Source organism: Rhea americana, unplaced genomic scaffold, assembly GCF_003343005.1.
Source record: "Rhea americana isolate MKP2758 unplaced genomic scaffold, rheAme1 scaffold_50, whole genome shotgun sequence".
NCBI lineage: Eukaryota > Metazoa > Chordata > Aves > Rheiformes > Rheidae > Rhea > Rhea americana.
The window spans coordinates 137,172-146,776 of NW_028186646.1; the positions used below are offsets into that span (position 1 = coordinate 137,172).

At 39.6% G+C, this 9,605-nt stretch overlaps 1 protein-coding gene across 1 annotated transcript in view; it reads left to right on the forward strand.

Moving 5' to 3' along the window:
• GJD4 (gap junction protein delta 4) overlaps positions 1–3,110 on the forward strand; it is a 3,803-nt gene extending 693 nt beyond the window's left edge. Inside the window, exon 2 of the mRNA XM_085317719.1 lies at positions 1,798–3,110. Coding sequence (XP_085173845.1) covers positions 1,798–2,972 — 1,175 coding nt within the window. The 3' untranslated portion in view covers positions 2,973–3,110. The remainder of the gene's footprint in view (positions 1–1,797) is intronic.
• Positions 3,111–9,605: the final 6,495 nt, after the last annotated feature.

The window sequence follows — 9,605 nt, forward strand, 5'->3', positions numbered from 1 at the left end:
AATAAGATAATGTTCCTCTTTCACTGGCTACTTTGAGCAAGGTGTGATGCAGAGAAAAGCTTCCAATAGCTTTGAATTGGGGCTGTTCTGGTCGAGTCTCGGAGAGCTGCTGCAGGCTGCAGGGAGCAGCCTGCAACGTCGCAGCGGGTTCAGGAACGGGGCTTCCGCTCTTGCATCTAGTTGAGACTGAGCCATTGGGGAAGGTGATGTGCAGAGGCCTTAGCTCTAAAATGTACATCAGACTACTTCTTAAGGAGCCATTGATTTTTCTTCAGCGGCACTCCCTCTTGTACAGCCTCTAATTAAAAATTGATGGTGAAATAGCACAGTTTGAGCTTAATTAACTAACGTGCTTCAAACAATTGGAAATCCTATCAAGGAAAAGGTCCTTGCTAACAAAAATATGAAACATTATTTACTATAGCTGACTGATTTTGTAAAGTTGATGGTGTTTTCCATCAACCTAGACTATGCCAAAAAGAGGGGAATAACAGAGCCTGTGTACCAAAATAAAAGAATTTGAAAAATACAGTAAAACCACCACTAAATTTCAGGCAATTACAGATAAAATGGAAAAGTCTCAATTTATTTATGGGTAGATAATACACTATTTTGTCAGTAACGGGAAGTTTTTATCATGGTATCTGAAATAGTTCATATATCCTTATCTCTTTCCAGTTGAAATTTTACRACTTCAGAGGGTAGTTTTACTAGCCCATTCCCATAATCTATTAGCCACAAATGATTTACATGGGGCATTTGAGTGTTTAATGCAATAGTGGATATCAGACAAATGTTGCACAAATAGTTAAATATTTAAGGTTTACACTAACTATGGAGAAGTAGCTTTATGATAAATAGAAAAGAACATTGTCCAAAACAATGCCTATAAATATSATATAGTTTTTACAGACTAACTGTTTGGGCATTTTGATTTTTTAAAAGCYTTGGAATGTGTATTGGTGCTGTTTCATAGACTGTCTGCCCTAAAAACTTTGTGTGCATCTCAGACATGCAATCACTGCTAATGACTTAGGGTTACGATGCATAGGGTAGCAATGACTATTTTTTTTTCACTGTTATTGGTTTGATGGAATAAGGATAAGGCCTGATCCTCCTCACTGAAGTGGATGAGTCTGAGCTTTACCTAAAGCAATTATATGAAACAATTCAGGGAAAGACAAATGTAAACTTTGTAAAAACTTTGCTAATTAACAWCTGTTAACTAGTTCATTAGTATATCCCAGTCTAGACAGAATAGAGATATTTTCTTGGCAATAGTTAGTCTTGAATTAGATTTTATGGTTGAATAAGGTCAAGAACAAATACTACGTCATGGAACAACCTTTTGTATCTACAAGCTTTCTACTGTGCTAACTGATTTATATTAAAATAGGACAGAATTGAGGTGTAGAGACATGAAACTAACAATAAGGAAGAACTGTAAGTGAAATGGGATTATTCACTCAACTCTTAAGTCATTTTACCAGATTTGGACATGTACAGCGTGTTTTAGTGAGGCTGAGGTTTTGTTTGGCATGGTTTACTGTATGTCAGACTCCTACACTGCCACATCTAGATGAAAGTTATGGAATGTGTTAGCTAACACATTTTCACACAAGCTTCAGTCTCAGTCAAAACAAAGCCAAAGAGGAGGTTTTAGAGGAGGAAAATGATTACAGATGCCATTTTTTCAAATATCTGGCTTACAGAGAGTGGCTCTGTCACATGCCTCTCGTTAGGATGAGTTCTTTCTCAGCCCTCTGACTCCTTTTCTTACCTTTTGTTCTCTTCTAGGAAAGATCTGGCTGATATTAATAATTCTGCTGAGACTGGCAGTGGTTGTGCTAGCAGGCTATCCACTCTACCAAGACGAGCAGGAACGCTTCATCTGCAACACCCTGCAGCCTGGGTGCTCCAATGTTTGCTATGACTTATTCTCTCCCATATCTCAATTTAGGTTCTGGCTCATTCAGACTGTGGCTATCCTGCTGCCTTATGCTGCTTTCAGCATTTACGTTTTGCACAAGGTAGCCATGYACATTGTCAGCATGCATTGGTCGATACATGGACGCAAAGGCACTAAGAGTTTGCCTAGCCCTGAAGACCAGAAGAAACGCTGTGCAAGTGCTGTTGTCAACAGACTAAAGTGTGATGCAGACAACTTGAGGGTCCTTAATTTTTCTGAGGCATATACTGTTCATCTTTCTTTTAGGACACTAATTGAGGCTGCCTTTGGAGTTGGACAGTATTATCTGTTTGGATTTTTTGTTCCTGAGCGCTTTTCCTGCTACCATTCCCCTTGCACAAGCACGRTTGATTGCTATATTTCCCGGCCCACTGAGAAATCCATAATGATGATTTTCATCTGGGGAGTGAGTAGCCTGTCCTTCCTGCTCAGCCTTGTTGATCTTGTCTGTGCTCTTCAGAGAATGACAGCAAGGAACCAACAGAAGAAGCTCCAYGTAGAGGATACACACATTTTAGATCTGCCTCCAGGACAGCATGATAGCTCTCCCCTAGCTCAACAGCAAGACCACCCAGTACCAAATGACAGCCAGAGCAGTGACGGCTCCTGCTCGCTTCTCTCTGAAGAGGAAGAAGAGTCTGTTCTTCATCCTGAAGTAGTCTCTCAGCAAACTGCCAGCACTAATCTTAACAGCAACAGCAATAAACCCTGTGTATCAAGAGGTCTTACTGCTAATCAAGACAGCACTGAAGAACCCTTGTGTGCCACTGACCTGCAAGACACTGTGTGCAGGCAAGTGAGACCCGGGTTTCAGCAAGGCTTCATTCAAGACACTGCCCTGACTTTGAGACCTCAGATTAAGTCTCACCTTGGAGTTTCCTCCTCTGTAGCTCAGAGCAAACTTTCAGGACATTATATTTCAGCTGACCTAAAAAATGCTGATGCACAATCAAATTATAGCAGTACTAGTTGCCTGAGGTCAAAAAAATCAGAATGGGTATAGAGCACTGAGAGAACACTACATCGGGAGCCTACCATGAGATGTTCATCACTGAGGAGGTCTTGGAGATCAGCTGGACACCTCAACTGAGGCTATGCTGCAGAGACACRTTACTTTGCTGTGTTTGGCTAACTGAAGGAAGATGAAAAGCAAAACTTGATTGAGGAGGAAACAAAATCTCTGAGAAGAGCTTGAAGAACACTACTTTACGGGAATTGTTCTCTGGAAAATGTAACAGCTTTATGTTCTTCTGAGTGTGAGTGACCTTATAAAGCAGTGGACTGCCACTGATTTTTAACATGTTTTTTTTTCAGGAGTATATATATGAACTTGTTTGCTCTGACCTAACTTTATTCCAACAATTGAGCTTAAGAAAGGCTTGACTTTTAAACACAGCTGTACATTGCGTCTTTTCATAAAGTTAATTAATCTCTTCATATTAAACTCTCTAAGCCCCTTCAGAAGCAAATATTTTCTAGCAAAGTGTTGATGTRCAAACAAGGCTTGAATATTACTGATCTTTGGGGCTTTAAGGCTGTATCTGTACTATAGTTAGCAATACCAAGGCAGCTCCTCTTCTCTGGCCCAGAGGTCAACTGTTATGGTCTGACCTTGTCTGAGCTATTCAACTCTGCTGGCCTCCAAAACAGGGTGGCTGCATCTAATCTATTCATTGGGAATGGTCCTGTGCTAGGAGTTACTCAGAAGAGAGCTGGCAGGTAGGGCTGGAGGTGTGCTGGGGCTGCTCGAGCAATGTACAGTGTAGGGGACTGTGATCCAGTGCTCAGGCCCCAGCACTGCTTGCTATTTCTGGTACTGGTGCAGATGTGCTACTGGAATGTCTAGAAAGCATTGCATGCCTCTGTCTGAAACAAGTACTCTAGGCTCWCATTTTCAGCAGGGCAGATGATTCATCTGACCTATTTCAGCCATCTCTTAAGCTAGGATGAGTCACTCTGGATATACGTATTTCTCCCACAGTGTGATTATCTCAGGCCTGAGCTGAGGGAGGGTTGTTTCTACCCCAGGAGAAGGATACAGCAGCAATATCTATACAAAAGCACTCCTTTGTTTGATAAACTTYTGATGCTAATCATTCAAAAATATGTTTAAACGGAGCAAATCATGGCTGATTTTGTTATTGTCATGCCTTGTTCTTTCCTTCTGCTTTAATTCTGCTGTATTTACATAAGCGTGGCCTGGTGCTGAGGCACAGCAATGGGTGGACTGGGTTCACTCTTAGCTACACGTCAGAGGGGGCTGAAGATACCTGCAGGTCATCAGATATGGAGGAGTGTGGACTCTGAGGAAATGTACTTGTTATAGTGCCAGTTACAAAACTGATCATTCAGGGGCTGCAAGAGCTGGTGGTGTAGGCACTGCTTGGAGCTGAAGTAGCTCCTGCTCCATTTAGACCTATGCAGAGGAAAAAAACAGACACAGATCCAGTCCTGCCCCTATTCTGCCTTATAACGTGTTTCTTTAATGACTTTATGGCTGGCTGGCTCTTCTGTGCAGCATATCAAGGGAAAATAGCTTCCGCATCCTCCCTTTTCACTCCCACGGATGCACAAGTCTCAGAGACAGGTCAGTGCATAACATCCATGTATCATTTCTCCCAAATAGAAGATAAGTAATAGCACTTAATTATCCCACATCTTCTGCATCACCTCAAAAACTGGGAAGTTTAGTAGATGGGCAGAACTGCTATGTGGGACTGGAGGCAGAATTTCCGTCTCCATGTAACGTACTTGGAGATCCTCAGGTATGCTGCAGAGGTTTTTAATTACTACATTATAAGTARTGTTTTCCTTCTTATTAGCTATGCTTGTTTCTTTTATCCTGCATGCTTGTTGTATGTTTTGTCATTTCCAGGGTAGGAGCCGCATTAATTATTAAACTTATCATAGAGAGAAAAATATTAAATATTTAAACTCTTCAGCTTCCAAAGCCTCTTTAATGGAGACTGTGCTGATAATACTTACTGTCACAAAATATTGCAACAATGAAACCTTTTATAATTCACTTTATCTTCTCAGCTGTGAGAAGGAATGCAAAGAACAAATGTGGATTCAGTATATCCCTCAAACTGAGATATCTATATTCCTATAAATAGGACAGGATAAATAATACATGTGTTGTGGCTGGATGCARTTCGCTTATTTATGTCTCCAGCTAGACAGCTTTTAATGACTCAGGAGTCTCCTTTTAAATCAAGCTGATCCTGCTTGTGTCTGGAATAGACAGCTAAATTAGTGAACTTCTTCCTTATTCTGTTTGTGGTTTATTGTTGCGAGATTTTGGTCTTTGCTCGTAATATGGTCCCTTCGCTGCAGACCCGGCTGCTCTCTGGACGGTATCCTCTTCGACTCAGTATGGAGTCAGCATCATGAGCATATAACAGATTTATAAAAACTCCTACTAAGAGCAGGATTTTACAGTCATCTCRGTATAGGGGGAATAGACGTTTATGGCATCATTAACGTGTTCCTCAGGAAATGTYGGTGAATCTCTTTTAATAACTATTTCCAAGTCCCATATATTAAATTATAAAGACGGAATTTGGGGAACGGGGTAAATCTACTAGAAAGATAAGACCAAGGGAAGACGTACAGAAGTGTTTGGGCTATATCTGAGCTCTCATGGCTGAAGGAAATCGGAAATGATGGTTGGGAGGAACATAAGCAGCAAGGAGGGGGACACAGGAAAGCAAATCTGTTTGAAAGAAAAAAACCAAGATGGCAATCAGACATAATTTTTCCTTCTATTCAGTATCACTGAATGCTAAGATAAGGCAATATGAAGATGCATATTCGATCCATATATCCTGGAAAGAGTGAGTAAAAGAAGTAATAGATTTGCTTTAGGAATGGAGCAGAGAGGTAGCAAGATTTTCTGCTGTTTAAGCAAAGCTCTAGTCTTTTAAAGTTCTGAACATGACCTTGTAATTCCTTCCAAAGCAGATTTCATACTCAGAAGAATGTCGCAAAAGCTACTTGTTAAGCTTGCCAGTATGTTCTAAAATCTTCTCTTAAATCTTCTTTAAATCTTAATCCAGTTACTTCAGAAAAAGCATTTCTGAAGATGGGCTGAAAACACAATACTCTTAATGCTGCCCTCCAGAAGCTTGACTGCCCTCACTGAAGACGGGGTTACTCAACCACTTGCACCCTTACGGAGCAACACATAAGCTATATTTATCACTCAYCAAGTCTTCTATGCTACTGGACATAAGACAATGCAGAAATGAATTTGAGCTCCTGGGAAATAAGAATTGGAACTGATCAGGAAATCCATGATTCTCCCAGTAGGAAATAAAACTTTATTTAGAAAATTCTAAAATATCTCAATAAATATTTTTGTTGGTATCTTTAACTGAAATATAGCATTTGCTAAGAAAGTATCTGATAGGCTGCTGGAGCCCAGACCTTGCGATTTCTGTGTTTTTGTGCATTAAAATCAAGACTCTTTGGGAGCTTCGGCAGTACCAGCATGATTTCAGAAAAAAATAAGTTAAATACTTCTAATTTTTTTACCCCTAGATAAAAAAGATTTTAAAACATTCTTCTGAACAAAAGGTTTATTTTTTTGTTTTAATTTGCAATATATGTTTTTTAATATTGAAAAAGAAGCCAAAGCCAAATTTCAATCACTTATAATTACTTTCTCCTCTCTCCAGTAGAGACACACTCTAGGTTGTATCTCTTTGATTTGCTCTCATCAGCATAACAGAAAGCTGTGACTCTATTCTCTTGTGAAATATACTGCAGACAGGTGTCTGGGGAATGCATAATTTCCTACTAACRGCAGTTGTTCTCCATGAATCTCTCAAATTAGGAAAAGTATTAAATCTGAAGTTAACTATGTATAGCTATCTTTAGYGTATTTTTTCAAGTTATTAAAATTATCTATCCCTGTGTGATACATCATTACTGCAGTGCTTATCTTTCTAGAAGAGATCATTAAAGAGGATATTAATTGTACACTTTTATTTTAATGTCATGATTACAATGAAGAAAAGATAAATTATTACTGCTTGTAATGTTTTAGGATAATAAAAAAATGCATCTACAAAATTACGAAGGTCGAGTAGTTGAAATAGCTCTTCTTTAACTTCTGTCTTTTGTAGTATTTTTAATACCTTGATATTCAAATGATAAGAGSAGTAATTTTATAATGTACTGCTCTTACACTGTAATTGAGTTGTTAAAATGTTCTGCAAGTTAGATAGTCTCTGTTCAAAGTCATAACGTGAACTCTTGGTCTATGATGCACAGAAGTGCTGGAAAATGAGTGTAGCAATGTGAAAATCTGATCAGAAAGTAYGAATTGGATCTTTACATTTAAAATAATCCAGCATCCATGTAGCTAGATTACAGTCATAGTCTAGTTCACTAGCTTTTGCCCTTCCTCCACCCACTCCCACTTCTGTGTCTTCCACTTGGGTTTGACAGACGGGCTGTCTCTGGCCATCCCTGCAGCTATGATTTAACTACCTAAGTACGCATCTAGTGCTAACTCAAAGGACCATTTTCTGTTCCTTTGCCATTCACAACATGTCCTGATTCACTGAATCAAGACAGCAGTGGACTAAGCTTTTTTTAAAACTTGGAATTTATGTATAGTGYCTTCAAGAAAGATGGAAGATTTGAGGTCAGCAATCAGAAGCAAGTCCTTTCATTTCTTATTTTCCTAYGTGCATATCATTTATTTTGCCTGTGGGACTTTAAGCACCTCACACTAGAGCATGTTTGGGGATTTTTCTATTGCTGAACAYGTTGCCTTTGGCCTTTGGAAAGAYGCAGAAGACTTTGACAGATCAGAATGAACTTTTGCGTTGTCCTCTGTGATTGCCGACCTTAGCTTGGTACTGGAGTTGAGCAGCGTTCTTCCTTTTTTAGGAAAGACCAGGGTAAGATGCTCTTAGAGCTCTACCAGGCTTGTTAAGCAATTCCTTCCTTATCCTCCCAGCCTAGACACCCACTCCTGCTCATTTCTCTAAAAGTCAGTGTGACTGATTCTTACCTCTAACAGACAATATAAAGACCAATTACACAGTTATTTCTGGAATCTGCTTTTTCCTAAGGCTCTGTGGTATCTATGAAGGGCTAGAAGAAATGTCATCCAAGGCAGATGAGTGACAGAAATATTAGCTAACAAATTCCAGCTTTTCTTTTGCTTCAGTAAGCCTCTTTCTGAAACACTTTACTGAAATATAAACATAGAATATCTATAACACAGCTTACTAAATTTGATGCATTGATAGGCATCTTTTTGCATTGATTCAGTGGGGACTTTCATACATGCCTTGATGGGATCTTGACAGGGTCCTGATTTTAAATGACTGGGGAATACCAAAGAGTTTGCATTTCAGCCGCACTCCTCCAGCACTCAGAATTGATCCCAAGAAGCATAAAACTATATGAWATTCAAAAGATGACCCTAACTTAGGGAATGATCTAGGCACGGATTTTCTTGTAACGAAGACGGGGGTTGTAACACTCGCACCTTATGGTCCGCAGTAGTGAAACACACAGCTACATTAACTTAATTCCATCTAAAATTTTTAGTCTACAGCTGTATGGACTGTGCACATTTTCAGATAACTSGGAAATTATCCCCAGAATTAATACAAATTATCTGTCTGACAGACATATTTCCTGACAGCTGGCCAAAAATATTGACAAGCTTTAGAACAACAATGTCATGCTTCCTCTTTAGTTAGCACTTTGTATGTCCCCAGAAGTCCTTAAAATGATTGATTTAGATCCAGCAGCTGACATTTCATTAGCCCTCAGGACAGTATTTCTCTCACAAAAAAAAAAAATAAGAAAGAGAGAGAGATATGCTGAAATTATCCAAGTAGTAGTTTTATTTCTCTGTGCAAGATTCCTTAAATATTCCAGCCTGACTCAGTGCATTTTACCTTTTGAAAAGTTCAGCTAGCATGAAYCAAAGATCCTAAGAATTGAAGAGACAGGTCTGGATTCAGCAAAGTATTAGGCTCTTCGCTTCTATTCAAACACCTGTTGCTATCAGTGGTAACACCTCTTGCTAGGACAGACCCCAGTTCCTATTCAGAATGAAGCTGGGCACCACATCAGTTTAGATATTGCCCTGTACTGCTTTGGACACTAAATTCAATCTAAATTTTGGGTTGCTTTTGGAACACATTTGCAGTTCTTGTAAGAACAGGCTAGTTGGGGCACCAAAAGACAGATCTCAGGGCTCCCCCGTCCCTGCAGAGACACCTGCTGCATCTCTGCCGGCAGCTTGCAGCCCTGCTGATGACACAGACTGAACACAGAGTACTTCTGCTGTCTAATGATAAATTAGTATTTTAGTTAACACAAATCCTGAGCTATAGGAGTAGGTTGAAAAACTGTTGCAAAATGAAGGCCAGCTTGCAAAACAGTGTTTTAGTAGATACATAATATAATTGCATGCACATCTGGAAAGTTAATGCTAGGTGACACTTGTCTGCACCTCAGATTCTGCAGGATATTCCTTGAAACTGGACTATATAAAGAAAATTATGAAGTAGACACCTCAGTCAGCTCCTCACAGAAAACCTCACCTACGCTTGCAGTGAGGACTGGCCTCCCTTGGCTGAGTCTTCCCTGCAGTCTGGCACAT